The sequence below is a fragment of the Cnephaeus nilssonii genome (genome assembly GCF_951640355.1).
Source record: "Cnephaeus nilssonii genome assembly, chromosome: 10".
Classification (NCBI taxonomy): domain Eukaryota; kingdom Metazoa; phylum Chordata; class Mammalia; order Chiroptera; family Vespertilionidae; genus Cnephaeus; species Cnephaeus nilssonii.
In genome coordinates, this window is record NC_137081.1 from 71,686,319 (window position 1) to 71,714,271 (window position 27,953).

A 27,953-nucleotide genomic window follows, 5' to 3' on the forward strand; every position below is an offset into this window, starting at 1 on the left:
TTCTGGCGTATGAGACGACTGGGTAAGATTTTCCTGGGTTAAAAAGTCATTTTATACACCGGAAAATATGGTATATTGGACTATATTGATGGGATTAGATATAATGGATTAGATATATTGGACTACTGTATTTTACGGCATATAAAACGACTTTTTAACCCAGGAAAATCTTATACGCCCAGTTGTCTTACACGCCGGAAACTATGGTAATATGCAGATTGACCATCACTCCAACACACAAGATGGCTGCCCCCATGTGGTCAAAGATGGCTGCCCCCATGTGGACACAAGATGGCCAGCAGGGGAGGGCAGTTGGGAGGGACCAAGCCTGCAAAGTAGGGCAATTGTGGGCAATCAGGCCATCAGGGGAGCATAGTTGGGAGGGACCAGGCCTGCAAGGGAGGGCAGTTGGGGGAGATCAAGCCTGAAGGGGAGGGCAGTTAGGAGTGACCAGGCCGGCAGAGGAGGGAAGTTGGGGGTGACCGGGCCTGCAGGGAAGCACAGTTGGGGGGTACCCAGGCCTGTGGGGGAGAGCAGTTGGGGGACCAGGCCTGCAGGGGAGGGCAGTTAGGGGCAAACAGGCTGGCAGGGGAGCAGTTAGGCATTAATCAGACTGTCAGGGGAGTGGTTAAGGGGTGATCAGGCTGGCAGACAGAAGCAGTTAGGGGCAATCAGGAAGGCAGGCAGGCGAGTAGTTGGGAGCCAGCAGTCCTGATTGTGAGAGGGATGTCTGACTTCCCGTTTAGGCCCCATCCTGGTGGAATTGGGCCTAAACGGGAAGTCGGACATCCCTTGAGGGGTCCCAGATTGGAGAGGGTGCATGCTGGGCTGAGGGTCATCCCCCCCTCCATGCATGAATTTTGTGCACGGGGCCCCTAGTCCTTACAATAATAACCCGTCTAAGTAGGCAGGGCAGATACTATCAGGGTGAAAGGTCAAGCAAGTTGGCTTATGTCACACTGGAATCTCAGCAGAAGACAGATGCGAACGATAAAAAAGCTATAGTGGGAGGAACTGGAATTAGGAGAAATGGCACTGGTATAGGGCAACCTCCTTGAGGGAAAGCCATGGTATTGTGTAGCCTAATTTTAAGCTTATAGAAAAGGTACAGAATATTGAAAATTATCTTTCTCTTGGAGTAAATCTCTATGACCTCCCTTTACCTTCCAAGTTAAGTGTGCCAGTCATTAATTCCTTGTATAATCTCTGGAAAAGGGATATGTTTATTTTCTTTTTACTATATCTTTTATTGTTTTCATGGTGTGTGTGTGTATGTGTGGTGGGGAGCATTTTCTTTTTTGCCTTTAAAGAGTTATTGTTTTAGTTAATTTATTTATTTTTAAATTAAATTTATTGGTGAATAAAGTATATAGTTTTCAAGTGTGCAATTATATGCTGCATCAACTGTATACTGCATTGTGTGTTCACCACCCAAAGTCAAATCCCCTTCCATCACCATATATTTGACCCCCTTTACTCCTCCTCCACCCCTTCCCTCTCATGACACCATACTGTTATCTGTTTCTATGAGTTTTTGTTTGTTTTTCTTGTTTGTTTATTTGTTGCTTTCAGTTTTATATCCCACATATGAGTGAAATCATATGGTTTTTTACTTTTTCTGTCTGATTTATTTCATTTAGCATGATAGTCTCAAAATCCATCCATGTAGTCACATGTGTATGTGTTGTTGTTTTTTTTTAGCATGTCTTTGTTTTAGACTGTGCTATTTTAGGAAGTCCTCATTTTAGGATACTCTATTTATAAGCTCAATTAAACCACAAATTTAACTAATATAGCAACATGAAAGACCCATAACAATTTCAATGGCGCTCCTTGCTTCATTTTCCAACCCTGTGGCTCAGGACATTTCTATTGATATCTCTTTTGTTGTTTTATTTTTTATTTTTATAGCTAATATGTTATCAGAAATTGTTCTTAATGGGGCAAAATCACTTTTTTCTATGCATGATTTAAGTCTATTTCATATAACCAAACCACTTTAATGCACACTTTCAGATAGCAGTTGTTTTTTTTTTCCTGGTGGCATAATTTTAAACTATTGCCAATCACTAGTACCTAAGTGGGAATGAATTTCATATAGTATTCTTTTATTTTAAAATATATTTTTATTGATTTTAGAGAGGAAGGGAAGGGGAGAGAGAGATAGAAACATCAATGATGACTAAGAGTCCTTGATCTGCTGCCTCCTACATGACCCTTACTGGGGATTGATCCCATAACAGGGGCATGTGCCCTGACTGGGAACCGAACCTTGAACTCCTGGTTCATAGGTCAATGTTTAACCACTGAGCCATGCTGATTGGGCTCAGATAGTTTTCTTACGAAAATAAAAAGGGAGTGAGGAAGATGAGGAAGCTCATGAGGACTCTAAACACCTGTGCTTTTGGAAAGCGTTTGTTAATGTGACCATTGAGCAAGGAAATAGAGACCCCCCAACTAAAGGTAACTCTTACTTCTAGTTTTCACAGCCATCAGTTTGAATACATCATTTCTGTCAGGGACCATATTTTTACCATACCTTTGTCATAGCATTGTAGAAATACTCAAGAACTTCTAGGAAGTAGAAAACCATTTTTCTGTCTTAGAGATTGTCTACATATACAGACTTGGGTAGAAAACAAAAGTAATTATCTCTCCATATTTAATGCAGTAAAAATAAATGAAAGACACCATCTTTGCTTTAATTATTTGGGAATGTCTTGTGTAGGTGATTTGGGAAAATGATTTACCCTAACATCTTGAATTTTATATACTGTTATCATTAATAATCTCAAGAAATGTTGTAGCATAAAATTATAACAACTGGTAGAAAAAAAATTAGCCTATGTAGTCTAAAACATAGTTATAGCTGGCCAGCTATAACTTCTATTCATACACTACATTTAGAAAATCTACTTTAATAATATGGATTGTAGAAAGGAAAATTAATCAAGTAGCTTTTCCATATGTTATCCAATTCAATTCTAACAGTGCCTTTTATTCCAGTAAAATTGAAAAGAGAAACAAAACAATTTCTTAAATTAATCATCTTGAACCAAAGGGTATAAGTATTTAGCTACAGAAATGAAAGAAGCAAATATAATTTTGATGAAATCAATTTTTATCTCTGAAGCCACTGGGATTACTCTAGATTTTAGACATTATTTTGACCATACCTTGCATATGATTCTACAAAGAAATCAATGCACTCTTTCTGTGTAGATGACTTGTAAAGCAGTATAACAATGACAAGTTTGGCTAGATATATATGTCAGAATTCAGAGCTTCAATTTCTGTGTTTACAACTTTAATTTATCATAGTGGGTTTGCTAAATTTGGAATTGTATATATATTATATAAATTGATTACTGTAAAGAAAGGAGAATAATTTTGCATGACTGGGGATAGTGGGTGAATTTTTGCTAAAGTTGGAGACAAGTTTCTCTCAACCTTTTCTCTATAAACCTCTAATTTATCCATAGCTATCTGAATTGCAAGCCTAACATAGAACCTTAACACATTTACCTTATTTATCTGGTGAAAAAATCATTTGAATGTAAGAAATATTGTAGACTACTATTGTAATGATTTTTAAAAAAATATTTTATTGATTTTTACAGAGAGGAAGGGAGAGGGATAGAGAGTTAGAAACATCAATGAGAGAGAAACATCGATCAGCTGCCTCCTGCACACCCCCTACTGGGGATGTGCCTACAACCAAGGTACATGCCCTTGACTGGAATCGAACCTGGGACCCTTCAGCCTGCAGGCCGATGCTCTATCTACTGAGCCAAACCAGTTAGGGGTGTAATGATTATTATTTTTTTGTTTGTTTGTTAGTTAACTCTCACCTGAGGATATTTTTTCCTATTGACTTTTAGAGAGAGTGGAAGGGGGTGGGGAGGAGAGAGGGAGGCAGGGAGGAAAGGAGGGAGAGAGAGAGAGAGAGAGAGAGAGAGACAGAAGAGAGAGAGAGAGAGAGAGAGAGAGAGAGAGAGAGAGAGAGAGAGAGAAATCGATGTGAGAGAGACACATTGATTTGTTGCCTCCTGCATGCACCCCAACCGGGGCCTGGGATTGAAACCTGCAACCTAGGTACATGCCCTTGACCAGGAATTGAACCTGTGACCCTCAGTCTGAGTGTTGACACTCTATTCACTGAACTACAATAGTGAGAACTATAATGAATATTTTAAACCCTCTATAGAACTTGGAATATATTCATTGTATATTTTAGAACATTCATTGATTCTGCAGAGACAACATTCTAGATGTGTCTCTGTGCATTTAGTTAAGAAGTCCTCCAGTTTTTAGCTTATGAATATATTTTTAGTGAATGTTATGAATCTGTGACTAGGATATTAGTTTAGTTTTTCTTTTAGCACTATAGTCATTACCTTGATTAGGAACATCAATAAGAAGTACACTTGCATATATTTATCTGGGCATAGTGAGGAATTTACACTGAGTCATGTTTACTTCCTTGTGTCTCTTGTTTATGAGCAATGGCATGCAATTCTGTGGGGTTAGGCTATTTCCGTTTACCTTTATAATCTGGAGCTGAAGAAAAATATTTTGCTCATGTTAAGCCAAATAAAAGCATCTGACTTGAAACTATGATCTTAACACCATCACTACTAGAATACAGCCCTGCTGAGAAAAGAAAAAAAATCAGTATTTGCCAAAACCTTCTCTAAATTGCTTCTATACACAGGCTATCCTTAGTCTTGGAGATGGTCAGAAAGAACTAAAATCTGAACAGTAACAATTTAGCCTTTGTCTGTTTCTCAAAAGGCATTATATACATCTAATACAGTGTCATTCTTATTATCAAATTGCAAATTTTGAGACTACATAATGAAACAATTCACATTTGGTAAATACCATCCTTCCTTCTCCAAACCAAACCAAGGCAAACAAAAGAACTTATCTTCCTGAAATGCTAATCCTTAACTATAAAACTAAACCTACTAATAAGTGATTCTTGAAATAATTTAATACTAAACTACAACTTTAGGGTGAATATTTATATAAGCAACTTACATCAGCTATAAAGATATAGTAAAGATCTCTCAGGGCCTTGCCAAGTGTCTGCTGTATCAAATTATTTTTTTGATCCATAAGAATTTATATATTAATAAACTATTCAAGCATTAAAATGAGATAGCACAATTGAAATTCTGATCTAAGTTTTATTGGTCCACTGAGGTAGTAAATCTACAAGCCCTAACAATAGACCTAAATTAAACGAATCCCTAAGGAATCATTTGAACAATCTAACATCTCAGAAGACTCCCAGATCCTTGTGCACAGTGCTCAACAACATCAGTCAAACAGCAGAACTACTAAACCAAAGATCTGAGGCATCTAAAACCCATTGGCTGAATTCCTATCTAGTTTCATTCCCTGCTAAATACTGCATAACCAGGAGTCCGAAGTGAGGCTTTTCCTCACCACCCGGGACAAAAGATATTGACTCTCCACTTCCTCTTTGGTCAAATACTCTCCTAAGGTTATGACTTTAAATTCTAACATGGCACTTGCTTTCCTAAGGAACCACTGGAAGCATAAAAGGGGGGAGGGGGGAAAAGTGTGTTTATCCAGAGACAAAAGATTTTGTAAATAATAAAATTTCTAAATTGTATTTCTGACTTTAATCAGATGGCTATCCAGGGATCATCATAAATCATGAGAGATCTTTAGTTTTTCCCATTTAGATCTGTGCTCTTTTCTAGTTACTGTACAGAACAGATGATAATAATGACATCAAATGTATCTATACTAATAAAGAGCTGATATGCTAATGGCCAGGACGCCATAACGGGTAATGACCAGGTCATTAGCATATTAGCTGGGGTGTTGCTTCAGAGATGGGGTGGAAGCGGGGAGGAGCCCGGAGGAGGCGGGACCATCCCATGCCCGGGAGGGCAGGGGTGAGAGCCCATAGCACCCCCCTCACCAGTCCTTCGCCACCCACAGCTCGCACTCTGAGTGCCCCGCGGCCCACCTGCCGGGGGAAGGAGCACAGCCCAGCAGGCAGGAAGCTTCCACGCTCTCCTCTGGCGCCATGACAGGGTGGAGCCACCATGTTGCTCCAGAGACAGGGCGGAAGCAGGGAGGCGCCCAGAGAAGGCGGGACCAGCCCCAGGCGACTCGAGGGACTGAGGGCAGGGCTTGAAGCGGCCAGAGAAGGCCAGAGGGTTTGGGGGCTGGGCCAGGCGTGCGGGAGCTCTGCGTGGAGAGGTTCGGGTGTCAAGGCAGGGCAGTGGGTGGGTGGGCGGCGCCGCGCGAATTTGCACGCTGGGCTCCTAGTATTTAATATTAACCTACAGTGAGAGTCTTTCACTTTATCTCTCCAAAAGCAAGTTGTTGCCCCCGCCCCCCTTTACCGGCTATTTGCTTACACCATTATCTATAAAAATTCTGAAATTGTTGTGACCTGCTTGTAAAATATTTTCAAATAACTTATGCAACCTCTTAAGTGTATAATGCAGGGAAAATGAAAACATATGATGCTTTTAAAAATATTTGGTCACAAGTGCCACTCATTGCAATAGCTATAAGTATTTAAAAGGAGATAGAGACTCTTATAAACTCCTAAAACATTTAAAAATAATTTCTACTTAACTATTCCTTTTTATTTTTTAGGGATTAAACAATGTTATTGCTGTAGACTTTGATTACAGAGAAGAATTCATCTACTGGATTGATTCCAGCCGACCCAATGGCAGCCGCATAAATAGAATGTGTTTAAATGGAAGTGATATTAAGGTACCTAAACATTACAACAATGGGATTATTGGATATTTTATTAGCGTGGTTGAATTAAATAGAAAATGTTATTTGAAGGTAATGGTACAACTGATAGAATATATTAGATTGGTTTGCATTTCACATTTTATAATGTAAATTAATACATAGTTTAAATGTGAAATATGATCCTTTTATTATTATATTTCATTATAATGCTATTACTTGAAATAAGGTAAAATCAAATTGAATAAATAAAATTTAGATCCTTATTCACAACCCTAGAAAATGTGATGGATGGTTCCAGCTTGAATGATTAGTGCCTTAGATTCAATTGTGTTAATTTATATAAAAGAAAAAGTTGAGACAGTGTTTGTAATTGTAAAATATTAATTATTCAATTATAGATTAAAATTATACCACTATTAAAATTAACCTACTATAGATGGAAATAATTGAATGCATTTGTATAAAATTATGAATGTTCTGATTAGACAGCATCATAATTAAATACCTGTCACCTTCTAGATATGAGCTATTTGGTTCCATTTCTGTGTTATCTCAGGTTTTAAAATAAAATTATTTAAATACTTTAAATTATGTCATAACATAGGGTTAAAAAATGCATATTTCTTCCTTTGGGATTAATAATTCACTGATTTTAATTTTAATGGTCATACATGACAATTTTCCAACTTGGAATTTGGGAGAAAGAAGAAAAGATATTGTACAATTCAGTATTGTAGGTTGATATTATTAAATGCTGAAAATGTTCATGTTGTCACTTTATATATTTATTATTTGTGGTTATTGGGAAAGGATAACTATAAAAATTCAGTGGTTTTTTGTCTCTAACTATGTTACTATTGGTTTCTATGCAGCCCCATGTTTCAATTGCTTCTTTCATTCAGTCCTCAAAGCACGGAAAACTCAAAAATAGTGCTCATATATTTTAAGAATTTTGTATTATTTTATATGTGTCATATTTGTATATAAAAAGCTTATATTGTTATTATATTTGATATTGAGATGGGTTAGAATTGAGCACAATAGTTGTGTGAGAATAATTTCCCTTTGGTTATGTTGGGTTCTCCCTTGCATTTTTTTCCATTCCTGTAGTAGAGCATTTACATAGGGCAACAGCAGTTGGGGGAATGGTAACTGCTATTGATATCTCCCCTAGAACCTGTTAAAGATAAATTTCAATAATTTTTGTGTGTGTATGTCTTTGTGACAGATTTTTTTTGCCCCAAATTTTAAGAGTACAAATAGACTAAAATGAAAATGTGATCAATAATTATGCGGCTGTCCAATAGCTGTTTTTAAATTTGAGCATTTCTTTCTTAAAACTGCATGTAATTTCTGGGGTCCTGATTACATATTAGGTAATTTCTCACAAACGAGTAAGTCATTTTATTAGGATAAATTGTTCTGTTTTATGCCTATGTAAATTTTATTTCTAATGTTTAAATAGAATTCTATTATCTCTGTAAAAATCAAGAAAAAAATGTTCAGTTCTTATTCTAGGCATTTACACTGTTAATTGTTTAAATTCTTATTTTGTTAGGTAGTGCATAACACAGCTGTCCCCAATGCACTTGCTGTTGATTGGATTGGAAAAAATCTCTATTGGTCTGACACAGAGAAAAGGATCATTGAAGTATCCAAAGTCAATGGCTTATACCCTACTATACTCGTTAGCAAAAAGCTGAAGTTTCCCAGGGACCTGTCTTTAGATCCACGAGCTGGGTTTGTAACAAACATTGCAAATCTTAACTTAAGAATTAAGACTTAAGAATTAAGACTGTGGATTACATTTAACGTGACAAATCCTGTTCTGTGTGTTTTAACATGGAAACCAATGTAAAGTGTGAATGTGTAGAAATCTTTACTGAGGACTCAAAAATAGAAATGTGACTATCAGTGACATAAAAAATTAAAGTTATGGTATTTTACAGCAAGTATATTTTAAAGTTCTAAACAAAGGTCTTTCTAACTAATCAACAAATGTATTGTGGAAATGCAGAAAACTTACAGATTGATTTTAATGCCTTTAAATCTTGGAGGAAAGGCAAATGAAGAGCAAATTCTTGGATCACATTTTGTATCTATGTGTTAGTCACAAATGTGGCTGATAACATTTCTGTATCATTTTAGAGCAGGAGACATAATTAGTTTCCATGGATAATAAACAACAAGGTGCATTTTACATACATTCAAAAGAAATAGCACAGTGAGAATATCAGGAAAGATTCATATTGGAGCTGTGTTTCATTTGCATGTCATTGTGAGAATGGAGAAGAGGTCATCAAAAAGGTCAAGGACAGTAGGCTGGAGATTGCAGATGAGAGATGAACACACATTAAGGTGTCAAAGCTGTCTGGTGTATGTTTGCTTAAGTTCCATAGATTATGACCGTTTACTTTCAACTATGTTGTTTTGGTAAGTAGAGAAGGCATATCTTTCCATTGTTCTTTGCACTGTAATTTAGAGTGATTACATACTCCAAAGTGATCTCTGTAGAAGTTCAACCTACTCAACACACTTTCTAAAGAAAGAATTTTAGAGAATAATTTGATGTTTTAAAATGGTACACTATAGTGCTCTTAATTTTTTGCCACCTAAATTAATTTCAAATATGTTTCACCAAATCATTGCTTTTATCATATCATATGCAACAATTCAATGTTGCTTCTTGCTAATATATTGACTCTGTGTTTTGGTCCCTTATATTTGCAGTTGGCAGAGTAGTCATGTCATAGTATATTTTACAGCTTAATTTTAAACATTATTTTGGGTAAAAGCAGTACCTAATAGATAACCCTTCTACTATAAATATTGTTCTATTTCCAAAGTAATGTGCAAGTGTTAACTTTTCACTATATAATTATGTAACCATTTTGTTACTTTTTAAAATATTTTCTTAAACATGGCAATATACATTTCAAGAGTGTAAATTCTATTTTAACTGAGAGTCATGAGAAACTGTTTCTACATGAGTTTCAATATATTATGTCCAGATGTACTAAGTTTGGTTACCATCATCATTCATTCATAAGAATGTAAATAATTTAATTCCTTTTATATTTTCTGAGAAGGTATTTATTTTACTGTGTCCAAACCATTGTCCCTTTCTTCAAAGTTAATATAGCTGGCTTAGCTTCTCATTTTATACCATTCAAGATGCCTCATTTTCTAAATGAAAAAACATTACCTGTGGGTAACAGTAGTCTTATGGAATTTCCTAGTTATAAATCAAAAACTGAATCCAGTTTTGTTTTATTTTGCCCAGATCCCAGTTATTACCACATAAACTAAAAACAGTCATAAGTTATCATCAACATAAACCCAACCATCAAAAGTGTCATTTTAAAAAGTGAAGTATTGAATTATTGTATAGATTATGAGAGACTCCCTTGATTTCCTTTTTTGATAATATTTGGGTTCTGATATGGATATGCCATATTATAACCAAAGAAACAGATAAAAATTTGTTTTTATGAAACAGTGAAAGCCACCTATTCTAACAGATAAAATGTAATGACACCTTTTCGTTCATGCTGTTTTCCTAGCTCCCCTGAGGGAGACAGTAGGGCAACCTGAATTTTAGCTTTTATGGGGTGAGCTTCAGGCTGAAAAGCCATAAATGTCCCCAATATTGTGCAATCCTGCTTCCAAAACGGCAGCTGAAATGAAAGGATTATTTCATAAAAAGTGCAATGGAATCTTTCTACATCGGATTACCATTGTTATTTGCATACATTTTGAAGATGCCAACAGTACTGACCTCTGTTTCCTTGAGAAGTGAGATTTCTGTCCTGATATTCAGTGAGGAATTGGGCAAGGCTTTGTTTAGGGAGGATAAGGATTATGGCACTAGTGTAATTAAGCATTAAACATATAGGAAGCAGTTTGTGGTCATTTTTATCTTTTGATAATAGTATGCCAGTTGTCACATATCAATTTGGATATGGTGATTACTAAGAGTAGAAAAGAGCTACAAGTAGATAGACCATTTTCTTGGTTGTTATATTTAAATTCATTCGAAATTCAATTTTTCTAATACTTTTGTTATCTGCTTTACTTTGGGAATCAGCGTACTAAATTATCATAAATTTGGGGTAATAAAAATTATTTACATTCAATATTTATAAAAGTCATTAGTGTAATATTTATATTTTGCACTAATTTATATTTTTATTTTTAAAAATATTAATATTTTTAAAGTAGAATAGAAAACATAATTAATGGTAAAAGTTTGCTGAGCATAATTTTATCTTTTTGATGATTAAGATGCCAATTCATCTAATCTAATAAAAGAGTAATATGCAAATTAACCATCACTCCGCTACACCCACAAGCCACACCCACAAGCCAATCAGGAGCGAATATGCAAATAAACCCAGACAAGATGGCTACGGCCACAGAGAGCAGGAGGGAGGCTTGAGTTTCCAGGGCAATGGAGGAAACAAAGCTTTCCGCCTGACCTTGCCAGCCTAGGCCTCCACTCAAGGCTACAAAGTTTCAATGATAGAAGATACATAAATCCAAACAGAAATGGCGGCAGCCACTGAGCTGGAAAGAGCAGGAGGCTAGGGTTGCCCCTGGCGATGGAGGAAGCCAAGCTTTCCGCACACCCTGGCTGGCCCAAGCCTCCACTCAAGGCTACAAAGTTTCAATTATAGAAGATACATAAATCCTAATAGAAATGGCTGCCGCCACGGAGCAAGCAGTAGGCTTGGCTCTGCTCAAGGCTATAAAGTTTCAATTTATAAAGATAAATAAATCCCAAATACCAGGGCCTCCGCTTGGGTCGCCAGGGGGCATGGCCGGACTGCAAACCACCACAGGCCCCTCTCCCAGGCCACCCCATGCCCCAAGGGAACTCCCACCCTGATCTGGAATATCCTTTAAGTCAGGGGTCCTCAAACTTTTTAAACAGGGGGCCAATTCGCTGTCCCTCAGACCATTGGAGGGCCGGACTATAGTTTAAAAAAAACTATGAACAAATTCCTATGCACACTGCACATATCTTATTTTGAAGTAAAAAAACAAAACGGCAAAAACACCCGCATGTGGCCCGCGGGCCGTAGTTTGAGGACGCCTGCTTTAAGGCAAACCAGCTGGCCCCCACCAGTGCACCAGGCCTCTATCCTATCTAATAAAAGAGTAATATGCAGATTGACCATTACTCCAACACACAAGATGGCTGCCCTCATGTGGTCAAAGATCATGCTCCCATGTGGACACAAGATGGCCAGCAGGGGAGGGCAGTTGGGAGGGACCAGGCCTGCAAGGGAGGGCAGTTGGGGGCGATCAAGCCTGCAGGGGAGGGCAGTTAGGGGTGACCAGGCCTGCAGGGGAGGGCAGTTAGGGGCAAACAAGCTGGCAGGGGAGCAATTAGGCATTAATCATGCTGTCAGGGGAGTGGTTAGGGGGTGATCAGGCTGGCAGGCAGAAGTAGTTAGGGGCAATCAGGAAGGCAGGCAGACGAGCAGTTGGGTGCCAGCAGTCCTGAATTGGAGAGGGTGCAGGCTGGGCTGAGGCACAGGCCCCCCCCCCATGCACAAATTTCGTGTACCGGGACTCTAGTGTTATAATAACAAAAGACCCTCATGATAGACATTAAAGTGAATGTGTGATAGTCCTGATTAGCAGAAAATAAATTTTCTACTCACTAATTTTTTCAACACTTATTTCTTTAGCATTTAGTGTATATATATAGCACTATAGTATCAACATAAAGATAAAAGGCACCTATCTCCAATTATTTTACTGTCCAGTGGGTAGGCAGATGAGTAAATAATTAGAATACAATCCAATAATTGTAAGATAGAGAAAACAGAACATGAGATCAGAGACAGCTTCATAGACAAAACGGGTAGAGTAAGAATTAGGTAATGAGATGCACTCCAGAGCAGGAGGCATTTCAAGAAAAAAGAACACGCTCTCTGGGAAAGCAAAGACACACAGAATATGGCACAGTGGGAAGAACTCATATGTTTGGAATGAAGTAATCCTATCTAATAAAACAGTAATATGCAAATCATCACTCCATTACACTCACAAGCCACGCCCACCAACCATGCCCACCAGCCAATCAGAAAGCAAATATGCAAATACACCTAACCAAGATGGCTGCAGCCTTGGAGAGTGGTGGTTGTTGGAACTGGGATATTGGAGCCGAAGATCAGAGGGGAAGATGGAGCCAGCGGGGGGTCCCCCACAGGTGATCAGAGCCAGCTGGGGTCCCCTGCAGGCGATCAGAGCCAGCTGGGGGTCCCTGCCCAGGGCCCGAGCCTCAGCCAGAGGTTTGCCGCATTGGCTGGGGGCGGAGCTGGGCCATTGGAACCAGCTGGGGTACCCTGCGGTGATTAGAGTCAGCTGGGGGTCCCTGCCCAGGGCCTGAGCCTCAAACAGAGGCTTGCGGCATTGGCTGGGGGTGGAGCCTGGGAGCGGAGCCAGCTGGGGGTCCCTGCAGGTGATCTGAGCCAGCTGGGGGTCCCTGCCCAGGGCCCAAGCCTCAGCCAGAGGCTTACAGCCTTGGCTGGGGGTGGAGCCAGGCGATTGAACCAGCTGGGGTCCCCTGCGGATGATCGGAGCCAGCTGGGGGTCCCTGCCCAGAGCCCAAGCCTCTGCCAGAGGCTTTCGTACTTGGCCGTGGGTGGAGCCGGGCGATTGCACCAGCTGTGGGTCCCTGCGGGTGATCAGAACCAGCTGTGGGTCCCTGACCAAGGCCCGAGCCTCAAACAGAGGCTTGCAGCCTTGGCTGGGGGTAGAGTAGGGCGATTGGAGCCAGCTGGGGGTCCCTGCCCAGGGCCCGAGCCTCAAACAGAGGCTTGCGGCCTTGGCTGGGGGTGGAGCCAGCTTGGGGTCCCTGCCCAGGGCCCAATCCTCAAACAGAGGCTTGAGGCCGTGGCCAGGGGCGGAGCCTGGCAATCTAGCCAGCTGGGGTCCCCTGCCAAGGGCTGGAGGCTTTAGGCCTTGGCAGGGGTGGAGCCGGAGATCACAGGAGATAGGTGTGAACTACAGAGGAAACACCTTTTCTGACCGCTCATTGGCTAAGCTCCCTGTATGCCACTGGTAATATTCTTAGTAACTTGGGTATAAGAATCCAAAAAGGTGATCTAGGGCTTTTCCACCACACTCCTGGAGAAAAATACGAAGGTCCGCTGCTGGAGGGCTAAGAAATGTCATAACCTTCCCTACATGGTTTGGCTCAGTGGATAATGCCTAGGTTTGCCAACCGCAGAGTCCAGGTTAGATTCTGATCAAGGGCATGTACCTAAGTTGCAGGCTCCTCCCTGGCTGGGGCCCAGGTCAGGGCTCATGAAGGAGGCAACCAATCTAAGTATTCCTCTTACTTTGATGTTTCTCTCTGTCTTTCCCTTTCTCTTTCACATTCTCTAAAAGTCAATGGAAACATATACTCAGGTGAGGATTAAAAAAAGAAAGAAAGAAGAAAGAAAGAAAGAAAGAAAGAAAGAAAGAAAGAAAGAAAGAAAGAAAGAAAGAAAGGTCATATTCTATGAAAGATACATCTTGAAAATGCCTAAAGAAAATTGTCATTTTTTCTTGGTGAAGGGACTGGAGTCCGTGTTGATGAAAACACCTTGGTGGCTGCGGTGACTTGCAGTGGCTCCAGCAGTGGGGTGATGGGGCTGGTGCCTTTCCCTGATCAGCCTGGTTGTCTCTCACAAAGGGAGGCCAGACTACGGCTTAGGCCCGCTCCTTATGGAGAGCAGGCCTAAGCCGTCAGTAGGACATCCCCTGAGAGCTCCCAGTATGTGAGAGGGGGCAGGCTGGGCTGAGGAGACGGCCCCCACCCAGTGCACGAATTTTGTGCACCGGGCCCCTAGTTATGAATAATTGTGGAACTTTTATGCCAGTTCACTTTACAGACTAAGGAAGAGCTAGGAATATATCAAAACAACAGCAGCAAAACAAACAAACAAACAAAATAAGCAAGCCTTTCTGGCTTGGGAAAACAGGTAAATAGAAAAATAATTTCCCCAGTTGGGTTTGTAGACCTATTCAGATCGCAAGTTCTGATCTACACTAATAAAAGAATAAGATGCAAATTGATGGTACCTTCGTGACGCCCATTAGCCAATCAGGAGTGAGTATGCAAATTAACCCAACAAAGATGGTGGGTTCATTTTCATACACAGGCACCGAGTGGCCAGGGGTGGGGTGGGACACTTGTGTCATTGCCATGGCAATGACGCAGTCGTTCCACACCGCCCCAGCCGCTCCAGGCCTCTGGGCAGTGTGGGAAGTCAGAAAGGCGGCTCTGGGCTGGAGCAAAGGCTGTGCTAGCAGCCAGGGGAAGAAAGGCCCATTCTTGCACGAATCTTTGTGCATTGGGCCTCTAGTACTTCAATAATGAGGATGAAGATTATTACCACTTAATAAAATTTTATGAATTAGAAAGTCATCCCTCCATTTTATATTTTATGTGATTGTACTATTTAGTCAGAGTCTCTTAGAAAGAGGATAATTTTTACTATTATCCTTAGAGTACAGATTAGAACATTCAACCTCAAAATGTACAAGTGACTTTATCAGGATTATTTAGGTAGTAAGATATTAAAATCCCCATTTTAATATATTTTCTCTATTATATGACACTAGAGTTTCCAGTAACAAAATAATCTTGAATCATGAGCATGATTTTTGAAGAGCCATCCAAATAAGAGTTTAAAATAAATAAATAAATAAATAAATATATATATATATCCTCTCTAATAAAATGGTAATATGCAAATTAACCATCACTCAGCTACATAAGCCACGCCCACCAGCCAAGCCACGCCCACCAGACAATCAGGGCGAGTATGCAAATTAACCCCAATCCAAGATGGCTACAGCCACAGTGAGCAAGGTTTCCCAGGTAACAGAGCAAGCCAAGCTTTCCATAGCCGTTGCAGGCCTAAGCCTCCACTCAAGCTACAAAGTTTCAAATATAGAAGGTAAACAAATTCAAACAAATGGCGGCAGAATGGAGCTTGAGAGAGCAGGCCAGGGTTGCTGGCGGCAACAGGGGAAGCAAAGCTTTCCGCACACACTGGCCGGGCTCACCTGCTTAAGGCTACAAAGTTTCAATTGTAGAAGGTGAATTAACTGCCACAGAGATGGCTGCCGCCCCAGAGGGAACAGCAGGCTTGGCTCTGCTCCAGGCTACAAAGTTTCAATTATAGAAGGAAAATAAATTCCAGATACCAGGGCCTCTGCTTGGGTTGCCAAGGGGCGTGGCCGGCCTGCAAACCACCACAGGCCCCTCGCTCAGGCCGCTCCACGCCCCAAGGGAACCCCACCCTGATCCGGGACACCCTTCAGGGCAAACCAGCTGGCCCCCACCCATGCACCAGGCCTCTATCCTATCTAAGAAAAGAGTAATATACAGATTGATCATCACTGCAACACACAATATAGCTGCTCCCATGTGGTTAAAGATCCTGCCCCCATGTGGACACAAGATGGCCACCACAAGATGGCCAGCAGGAGAGGGCATTTGGGAGGCACCCGGCCTGCAAGGGAGGGCAGTTGAGAGGGACCAGGCTTGCAAGGGAGGGCAGTTGGAGGTGATCAACCCTGCAGGAGAGGGCAGTTAGGGGTGACCAGGCCAGCAGAGGAGGGAAGTTGGGGGCAAACAGGCTGGCAGGGGAGCAGTTAAGCATCAACCAGGCTGGCAGCGGAGTGGTTAGGGGGTGATCAGGCTGGCAGGCAGAAGCGGTTAGGGGCAATCAGGAAGGCAGGCAGGCAAGCAGTTGGGAGCCAGCAGTCCTGGATTGTGAGAGGGATGTCCGACTGCCCGTTTAGGCCCGATCCCTGGGATCGGGCCTAAACGGACAGTCGGGCATCCCTCCAGGATTCCCAGATTGGAGAGGGTACAGGCTGGGCTGAGGGACAATCCCCCGCCGTGCACGAATTTCGTGCACCGGGCTTCTAGTATATATATATATCATACTTTTTTCCTTTTTCCATTTTAACAATTAGCGTTTTTACAAAACTTTAAATATAGATAATAAGAGTTTTTTGGAAATAAAGAAAACTGCCTAAATCATTATAATCATGCTTTATTTTTAAAGTATATTATTTATTTATTTTTCTTTCCTGATATTCTTTCTTTCTAGAATGCCCTTCTTCTTTTTCTCCAGTTGGAATACCTTTCCATTTTTCAAGCAAGAGCAGACAATATCACTACTTCTGTGAAACATCCCCTAACTGTGCTTAAGTAGACACCATATTTTGAACACATTACATTATACAACTGTTTTATTTATTTTTATTTTTTTTAATTTATTTTTTTAAATTTCTTTATTGATTAAGGTATCACATATTTGTCCTCATCCCCCCATTCCCAGCCCACATTCCTCCCCACACATGCCCCCACCCCCTTGTTGTCCTTAACCGCTGGTTAGGCTCATATGCTTGCACACAAGTCCTTTGGTTGATCTCTCCCCTTTACCCCACCCTTCCCTACCCTCCCTCTGAGGCCCGACAGTCTGATCCATGCCTCCTTGTTTCTGGGTCTGTTCTTGTTTATCAGTCTATGTTGTTCATTATTTCCCCTAGATGAGTGAGATCATGTGCTATTAGAAATACACTTATAAGAACCGAAAATGAGACAAGCAATAATGGTTATGCTGACAGGCAAATGAATCAGTCTGTAGTGAGTTTCTTTCTGGGCCAACAGTTCTTTTGAGACCCAATTTCAATGTCACACAGTTCCTTATGTATACATGTCAGCCATGACATTTCAGTTCTGGATGATGGAAAAATGGTGGTAATGCTGGTCTGACCCTCTCTGGTTTGGTCCTGGGCAACCTGTAGTGACGCACAGCTGTTAACTGCTAGTATGGCAAGGCGATGTCAGCTTCTTCCATCTCTGGACTGCTTCTCTTCTGTCTTGATGGCTGGAGTAGTCCTGTCGATTCCTCTCTGTTGCTGGAATCCACATGGTCTCAGAGTTGTTTTCTGAAAATATACTAACATATTCTCGACCAAAAGTTAATAAAGGAATATTTTCTATAAATTTGACTTGGGATCCTATTTCATTTTTTGCCCAAATGATTTTCCTCTGGCTTGTTTTGACACCTTGTGTGTTTTTCATGGGTGTATTGCTTTTAGCCTTACAATTAATTTTCTAAAGTATTAATTTTCTAGATATAATTACTTACAGGATATTTTTCCTTACATGATATTCTTCTACTACCTCCCCTTTTTTATTTAAATATTAGGATGCTTTTGAAAATTTTATAATGTAGTCTTGATGGCTTTTAAATTTTAATCTTTAGCACTATAATATTACTGTTTTAGGTTCATTACATGGTACGCATTTTTATCATGAGATGAACTACCAATAAAAATTTTAGTTAACACTTTAGGAACACCTTTTTGTCCAGTACAATTAATTTTCCTAGAATATTCGCTTGTTTCAACTAGCCAATTTAAATTTGCCTGAAAACTTGACTACTATTTTACTGTCAAATTTATTACTCTAACAACAATCTTATTTTACCCTGTAAATATTAGTGGAAAGGATTATTTGCCTTCTTGAGTAGGTCCTGAGCATTGCTGGTGGTAGGCTGGATTTAGATATCATAAACCCACTTCCCCACACCATGGGTCCAAGACAATTCAAACAATTCTTGTTTGAGTGAGAGGGCATCTGCTGTCGACCAAGTCTCTTTCAGTCACCTGAGTCCTGATCTGGGCTGGGCATGGGAAGCACGAAGCAGTCATGGGGGCAGGAGACCTCCCTCAGAAGGGGCTAGGGTTCAGGCCCCTGCTATGTTGGGGGGGTGAGGTTCGGTGCCCCACCTCTGTTTATCCCCAAATTCTCTCCTGATGGCCCCTCTGTGACGGAACCTGTCTTAGGTTGTTCCTTCCTTGAGGAATCTTACCCGTCTCTGGCTAACCAGCCATCCTCTGGGGCCAAGCAGGGTGAGGTGAGGTTCAGTTTTGTCTCCTTGGTAGCCTATGCCCCCATGGCCTCCATGCCCAGCACCTGCCTTGGGATCCCCTCGCCTGCTGGCGGGGCCCCAGCACTGATCACATATCTTGTGGAACCCAGGTTTCTTCTCCAGGGAGGGCTCAGTTTGCCCCACTGGGTGAGAGACAGATCCATGGCACCAGTCATCACGAGACTTCAACCTCAACATGACCAGAGAGCTCATGCAACAGCTGTGAGCAATTGAATTGTGAGAAGAGGGACTCTCTTGGCCTAAAGGGTAAGAGGGACCAATATAGAATGCTCAGGTGCCTTCCCAGGAGGCCCTCTACACAATGAAAATGGTTAAATCCTTACATGTCCTTTTTAAATTGCTGCCATTCAAAGAATTAGTTTGTAATTTTGCTTGGGATAGTAGTACATTATGCTGTTGTAATTCTAAAATATCAAGAGATGTGTTAAGTTTGTCTCCAAGCAACAAACAGATGATTTTTTTTTTTTTTTATCCCCAAGGGTGCGAGGAACTATTATATGGGGTGATCCAAATCTGGGAAAAATTTTAATGATAGTGTAGAATAGTATCATGTAAGGATATTCTTTGTTCTAGTCCATGGCAATTCCCTTTCAAACTGGCTGTCCATTTCTTTTTATATAGACAAGGTCTTAGTTACATTTTCTGCACCTCTACTGGGGGCAAGTAGTGATAGTAGTGACACCCTTTCTTTGGTGTCCACACAAGCCAGAAACCTCTCTTTAATTGTACACACAAAGGGGCATTGTTTTGATTTCTGTCATACAAAAGGGAAGCTGGGTGGAGACCCCTGTGTATTTATACTTTCTTGCCCCACCCATGGACCTCCTGGATGACCAAGGTGTTTGGTATTATTGGTAACTACATTAGTCAGGGGATCAGCCCACGTAAGGGGTCTTACCCATGAAGGGTCAGGAGCATAAGTCCAAAATACTTACCCTCTTGTCCCAGGTAAAATTACCGTACTTCTGATGATTGCTAGCGTGGCTAGAAAGGTGTTCTCAGGAATTCTTAGGTTTCTGGTTACCTCACAATTTCTTCCCTGAGGTTTGACGTTCTGATTGATGTTTCTCTGTTTCTGGATCTATTTTTTTTTCCACATCAGTTTATGTTGTTCATTATATTCCACAAATGAGTGAGATCATGTGATATTTATCTTTCTTGCCTGGCTTATTTCACTAAGCACAATGTTCTCCATCTCCATCCATATTGTTTCAAATGGTAGGAGCTCCTTCTTTTTAACCACAGCTTAGTATTCCATTGTGTAGATGTACCACAGTTTTTTAATCCACTCATCTGCTGATGGGCACTTAGGTTGTTTCCAAATCTTAGCTATGGTGAATTGTGCTGCTATGAACATAGGGGTGCATATATCCTTTCTGATTGATGTTTCCAGTTTCTTGGGATATATTCCTAGAAGTGGGATCACTGGGTCAAATGGGAGTTCTATTTTTAGTTTTTTAAGGAAACTCCATACTGTTCTCCACAGTGGCTGCACCAGTCTGCATTCCCACCAGCAGTGCACAAGGGTTCCTTTTTCTCCACATCCTCGCCAGCACTTGTCATTTTTTGACTTGTTGATAATGGCCATTCTGACAGGTGTGAGATGGTACTGCATTGTTGTTTTGATTTGTATCTCTCTAATGATTAGTGATTTAGAGCAGGTTTTCATATGTCTCTTGGCCTTCCTTCTGTCTTCTTTCGAAAAGTGTCTATTTAGATCAGTTGCCCATTTTTTGATTGGGTTGTTTATCTTCTTTTTGTTAAGCTGCATGAGTTCCCTGTAAATGTTGGAGATTAAACCCTTATCGTTGACATCATTGGCAAATATGTTCTCCCATGAAGTGGGCTTTCTTGTTGTTTTATTGATGGTTTCCTTTGCTGTGCAAAAGCTTTTTATTTTGATGTAGTCCCATTTGTTTATTTTCTCTTTAGCTTCCATTGCCCTAGGAGCAGTATCAGCGAAGAAGTTCTTTTGGCATATGTCAGAGATTTTTCTGCCTGTAGATTCCTCTAGTATTTTTATGGTTTCCTGTCTTATGTTTAAGTCCTTGATCCATTTTGAGTTTATTTTTGTGTATGGTGTAAGTTGGTGGTCTAGTTTCATTTTTTTGCATTTATCTGTCCAATTTTCCCAACACCATTTGTTGAAGAGACTTTTTTGACTCCATTGTATGTTCATGCCTCCTTTGTCAAATATTAATTGAGCATAGTGGTTTGGATCGATTTCTGGGTTCTCTATTCTATTCCATTGATCTATATGTCTCTTCTTGTGCCAATACCAGGCAGTTTTGAGAATAGTGGCTTTGTAATACTGCTTGAAATTTGGTATGGAGATCCCACCTACTTTGTTCTTCTTTCTCAGGATTACTGTGGCTATTCGGGGTCTTTTTTTATTCCAGATGAATTTTTGGAAAGTTCGTTCTAGGTCTGTGAAGTCTGTCGTTGGTATTTTAATGGGAAGCGCATTGAAATTATAGATTGCTTTGGGTAGTATGGACATTTTGATGATGTTGATTCTACCAATCCATGAACATGGTAGGTTCTTCCATCTGTTTATGTCTTCCTCTATCTCTTTTTTCTGTGTTGTGTAGTTTTCTGCATATAGGTCTTTTACCTCCTTAGTTAAGTTTATTCCTAGGTATCTTAATTTTTGTGGTGTGATGGTAAATGGGATTGCTTTTTTAGTCCCTCTTTCTGTAAGTTCATTATTGGTGTATAGAAATGCCATAGATTTCTTAGCATTTATTTTGTATCCTGCTACTCTGCTGAATTCATTTATTAAGTCTAGTAATTTTTTGATGGAGTCTTTAGGGTTTTCTATGTAGAGTATCATGTCATCTGCAAATAAGGACAGTTTTACTTCTTCTTTTCCAATTTGGATGCCTTTTATTTCTTCTTCTTGTCTGATTGCAATGGCTAGTATTTCCAACACTATGTTGAACAGGAGTGGTGAGAGTGTGCACTCCTGTCTTGTTCCTGTTCTTAGGGGAAATGGTTTTAGTTTTTGCCCATTGAGTATGATGTTGGCTGTGGGTTTGTCATATATGGCTTTTATTATGTTGAGGTATGATCCTTCTATTCCCAGCTTGCTGAGAGTTTTTATCAAGAAAGAGTGTTGGATGTTGTCAAATGCTTTTTCTGCATCAATTGATATGACTATATGGTTTTTATCTCTCAATTTGTTTATGTGATGTATGACATTTATTGACTTGCGAATATTGTACCATCCTTGCATCCCAGGGATGAATCCTACTTGGTCGTGGTGTATGATCTTTCTGATGTACTGCTGGATTCGATTTGCTAGAATTTTGTTGAGGATTTTGGCATCTATGTTCATGAGGGATATTGGCCTGTAATTCTCTTTCATTGTGTTATCTTTATCTGGTTTTGGTATAAGGGTGATGCTGGCTTCATAGAAGGAGCTTGAAAGTGTTCCTTCTTCTTGAATTTTCTGGAATATTCTGATAAGGATAGGTTTTAGCTCTTCCTTGAATGTTTTATAAAACTCCCCTGTGAAGCCGTCTGGCCCCGGGCTTTTGTTTGCTGGAAGCTATTTGATGACTGCTTCAATTTCTTCCATAGTTATCAGCCTATTGAGATTTTCAGTCTCTTCCTGAGTAAGTTTTGGAAGGTTGTGTTTTTCTAGGAATGTGTCCATTTCCTCCAGGTTGTCTAGTTTGTTGGAGTAGAGTTGTTCATAGTATTTTTTGACAATCCTTTGTATTTCTGTGGGGTCTGTTGTTATTTCACCTCTTTCATTTCTGATTTTGTTTATTTGGGTCCTCTTTCTTTGCTTCTTGGTGAGCCTGGCTAGAGGTTCATCAATCTTGTTTATCCTTTCAAAGAACCAGATCTTGGTTTTGTTGATCTTGTGTATTGTTTTTTTGGTCTCTATGTCATTCATTTCTGCTCTGATCTTTATTATTTCCTTTCTTCTGCTCACTGTGGGCTTTTCTTGTTGCTCCCTTTCTAATTCTTTGAGTTGTTGAGTTAGATGATCTGTTACCATTTTTTCTTGTTTTTTGAGGTAGGCCTGTAGAGCTATACATTTCCCTCTCAGGACTGCTTTCATTGTGTCCCATAGGATTTGCAATGTTGTGTTTTATTGTCATTAGTCTCCAGGATGTTTTTAATTTCTTCTTTGATCTCATTGATAACCCAATCATTGTTTAGTAGCATGCTATTCAGTTTCCAAGTGTTTGAATTTTTTGGAATGTTTTTATTGTAGTTTATTTCTAATATTATGCCATTGTGGTCTGAGAAAATGCTTGATATGATTTCAATCTTTGTGAATTTGGGGAGACTTTGCTTGTTACCCAATATGTGGTCTATTTTTGAGAATGTCCCATGTGCACTTGAGAAGAATGTATATTCCATGGCTTTGGGGTGAAACTCTGAAGATGTCAATTAGGTCCATCTGATCTAGTGTGTCATTTAGAATTGCTGTTTCTTTGCTGATTTTTTGTCCAGAGGATTTATCCATTGATGTCAGTGGTGTATTAAAGTCCCCTACTATGATTGTATTGATGTCGATCTGTCCCTTGATATCTTCCAGGAGATTTTTTATGTATTTGGGCGCTCTTGCGTTGGGTGCATATACGTTTACCAGAGTTATATCTTCTTGCTGGATTGCTCCCTTTAGTATTATGTAGTGGCCTTCCTTATCTCTTATTATGGCCTTTACTTTGAGGTCTATTTTATCTTATATAAGTATTGCAACCCCAGCTTTTTTCTCATTTCCATTTGCCTGAAAAATGTTTTTCCATCCCTTCACTCTCAGTCTGTGTGAATCTTTTGCTCTAAGGTGGGTCTCTTGTAGACAGAAAATATATGGGTCATGTTTTCTTATCCATTCAGCTACCCTATATCTTTTGATTGGTGCATTTAATCCATTTACGTTTACTGTCATTATTGATAAGTACCTGTTTGTTGACATATTTTTCCTTAGTGTTTGTGTTTCTTCTTGCCTTTCTCTTTCTTCTTTTTACAGCAGCTGTTTTATTTATTTTTAACTACTTATTTATTTTTATTGCAGTATAATTGGCATATGCCGATTAGTTTCAGGTATACATATGACTATGATTGGTGTGTATGTTTATGTATCTAGAAAGTGAGTTCCATTAGCATAACAGCCATGGTTTAATTTTAGTTTGCACCTAACACAGGGGTTGCTAAACTTATTGTTGAAGAAAATAATAAATAGTCAACTGGACATACACAGATCATAGGTTATAGATACAGGGACCTTGTATGTACAAACCAATATATTGGTATATAAATAACCTGCATTTTTCAAAGAAAAGTGTCATAAGAAATCTTTTGTTGTGAGGAAATGAAAAGCATACCAGGAATGAAAATTGTTTCAGATTTCTATGGGGAACACAGAAATATTTTATTAAATTAAACAGTCACATAAAAAACTCCACATTTTTCCCACCAAGTTTTAAACCTCTATTTTCATATTTAGGCAAAAACAAAAAGGAATGAGTATTAGCAGTTAGCAGCTGTGCGTCACTGCAGGTTGCCCAGGACCAAACCAGAGAGAGTCGGACCTGCATTACCACCATTTGTCCACCATCCAGAACTGAAATGTCATTGCTGATATGTACACATAAGGAACTGTTTGACATTGAAATTGGGTCTCAAAAGAACTGCTGGCCCAGAAAGAAACTCATTACAGACTAATTCATTTGCCTGTCAGCATAACCATTATTGCTTATCTCATTTTCGGTTCTTATAAGTGTATTTCTAATAGCACATGATCGCACTCATCTAGGGGAAATAATGAACAACATAGACTGATGAAAAAGAACAGACCCAGAAACAAGGAGGCATGGATCAGACTGTCGGGCCTCAGAGGAAGGGTAGTGGAGGGTGGGGGTAAAGGGGAGAGATCAACCAAAGGACTTGTGTGCATGCATATGAGCCTAACCAGTGGTTAAGGACAACAGGCATGTGGGGGCATCTGTGGGGAGGGGTGTGGGATGGGAATGGAGGGATGAGGACAAATATGTGATACCTTAATCAATAAAGAAATTAAAAGAACACACACACAAAAAAAACCACCTTAAGTTTGTAATTCAAAATTAGGAAAAAGAAGTAGCTGGAAGAAACTTCTCTGAATGTATTCCCCAAATCAGAAAAAAACTAAACATTGAGAGAATATTTCTATCTAATTTATTTTAAAGAAACATAAAATATTACATTAAACTATAAAAAACATCCTCAGGAATCACAGAAGCCTGTTGTTATGGTTACAAGTAGATGTTCTTTTGTATATTTACACTTGGTAATAACTTACAGAATAGATATTATTTGAGGATCAGATTTTTCAGATGTAATCTTAGGTAAATATTACATAATATTTGGTTGAAATTTAGAACTCTCCTTTTGATATTTTCACTGAAGTTTTAATTTTCAGCTTTAATTATTTACAACAAATATTGTCCTTAGGTAATTTTTAAGAGGTTGCATTTCTGATGTTAAAATTACCAGTATGTCTGGTACAGAGAAACTTGAAACAAATATATATTAATGAGGGGTTAACTATAGAAAAGAAAGTGAAATTTAGCTATCAAAAGTTAGCTACCCATAAGGAGAGAGACACAAGAAATCCCATGTTTATTAAGGCCCATTCATACCTGAGTATAGTTGAACTAATAATTTTCTTGAGTGGATGGGAATGTTTTCATAATAGTCTTTTGGTTGATGAGAAAGTAGACTACTAATGTAATAACACACATAAAATTCAGGCAAATCATGTAATAACATACATACAATCCACATCTAGCAAGTAACCATCTATCTATACTAATAAAAGGGTAATATGCAAATTATTCATGATGCCCTCACAGTAACAACCGAACAGCAGGCTGCATGGGGCGACCAGGCTGGCAGGGGAGGCAATGAAGGGTGACCAGGCCGGCAGAAGGGGGTTTTGAGGGGCAACCAGGCCAGCACGGGGGCAGTTGGGGGCGACCAGGCCAGCAGAGTGGGGTAGTTGGGGGCAACCAGACCTGCAGGGGGCACTAATGGGTGACCAGGCTGTGAGGGGGGCAGTTGGGGCCAGCCAGGCCCATGGGTAGGCCATTAGGGGTGATCAGGCTGGCAGGCAGAGGCAGTTAGGGGTGATCAGGCAGGCAGGCAGATGAGCAGTTAGGAGCCACCAGTACCGGATTGTGAGAGGAATGTCCGACTGCCGGATTCGGCCCAATCCCTGGGATCGGGCCAAAACCGGCAGTCTGATATCCCCCGAGGGGTCCCGGATTGGAGAGGTTTCAGGCTGGGCTGAGGGGACTCCCTCCCCCCGTGCACGAATTTTGTGCACTGGGCCTCTAGTAGTATAAAAAAGGCTAATTGATCAACTGACTGACTGACAAGCTGACCGGCCGGTAGGTATGATGCGCACTGACCACCAGGGGCAGGCATTCAACACAGGAGCTGCCGAGTGACAACAACTTTGCAGAGTGCCCTCTCTCACTCTGGGACCCCTCGGGAGATGTCAGACTGCTGGTTGCTGCCCGACCCTTGCAGGCCAGGCTGAGGGACCCCACCTGCCAGAGGGACCCTGATCACTCTGCAGATGCCCTTCAAGCCCCGGCGCTGGCCCAGGTGCGGGCTGGCCAGGGAGGGACCACAGGAGGTTGGCTCCAAGGCCTGTCTGGCCCATCTCGCCCAGTCTCACCCTGCTGGCCACCTTCTAATTTCCTTTCTATGTGCAGGAATCTGTGCACCAGACCTCTAGTTATTAATATATTATTAAACCAAAAAATGTATTACTGCATATGGTGTATATCTAATGCAGATAAAATAATAATAGCTAATATTTGCTGAACACTTAGTCCATGCTTACCAGTATTCTGAGTTTGTTCCTTATATTCTCTCATTTAATCCATACAGTGTACTATGAGGAGAAATCATTATTATCCTTTTTAAACATATGAGTAAGTCCAGGCTAAGGGAGGCTAACTAAAGTGCCCAGGTTCACATAACTAGTAATGGGTAAATCTGGAATTAAAACCCAAGTAATTTGTTTCTAAAGCTTATTTGCTTAAGACTCTAAATAGTGCTCTCAGGAAAGAAAGAAGAAAACTAGTCTATAAATCTAGCAACCTGAGTTCTGTTCCAACTGTATCACTATCAAAATGGACTAGGACAAAACAAATATTATTTTATGGTCTCAATTTAGAAGTAAAATGAATGCTTTAAGCAAGGTGATAATCAAGACCTGTTGCAGCATTATAATCTTTAATTAAGTTATACTTTGTTCTAAAATATGAAAGATATAAATATCATTGTTATTAAAAAATTCATAAGGCAGTTGTGAAGATAAAATTTATGTTAAAAAAACTATTTGTGAGCACAGATTTCTTTTGTGCCTTTTCTAGCTAAACTATCATGCCCTCTTTTGTGCGTTCATAGTAAAATAGTTTTATCATAATATGCTGTAATTTTTTTCATTTGTTTTACCTCCACTTCTATTGTATTCACTGAGAGATATTTGAGGCAAAGATGATAGCTGTTTACCTCTGTTTTCTCAGTACTAAGCAATATCTGGTATTTAATATAGCCTCAATGAATTATTATTTCAAATTATGGTTCTCAATCTACTTAAGAGTGGCTTTGGGGCTTATCAAAGATGTTCCACCAAATGACTTATTGGCTTAGGTTTTTTTTTTATTATGAGGCCTGAGAACCCATATCAGTACTGTTTTGTGGGTTCTTTGTGCCTGATACATGTGTTGTTCAATTACACACATGACAATGAAATTCCCTAGACCAAAAAGGCCTACAATACAGGTTCTGGAAGTGTGATTTCTGTAAAGTGCTCTAAAAAATAAATGCTGTCATGCCAAACTATGTGATTTAAAAAAAAGGGATATCACAATTGCCTCTTAGAAAAAGCACTGTTTTATAGCATATAAAAGGCTTTGAGTATCCTACAATAAAAACAATAATGCTTACTTTGTTTAAGAAAGCATTTCTCAATTATATTTAATCTTGTAACTTGCCTGGAAATCATGAACTGACATGATTCAGAAAAGAACTTGTGGAGAACAGGGGGCAATGTGGATTATATCTGAATGAAAATATCTATATAATGGAACAGGCAAGAGCAAGGCAAATGATAAGATAAAAGCACATAAGTGTAAATGTGAACTTTAGCTAAATGCTCCAACTAGAGCTGATTTCACACATTTTAATATTGGAAAG

General features: G+C 39.9%; 1 protein-coding gene across 1 annotated transcript in view; it reads left to right on the forward strand.

The window, feature by feature from the left end:
- The window catches only part of LRP1B (LDL receptor related protein 1B), a 1,721,287-nt gene that overhangs the window by 1,464,634 nt on the left and 228,700 nt on the right, over window positions 1–27,953 (forward strand). Inside the window, exons 58-59 of the mRNA XM_079782447.1 lie at window positions 6,649–6,771; window positions 8,318–8,499. Of these exons, the coding sequence (XP_079638573.1) occupies window positions 6,649–6,771; window positions 8,318–8,499 (305 nt within the window). The remainder of the gene's footprint in view (window positions 1–6,648; window positions 6,772–8,317; window positions 8,500–27,953) is intronic.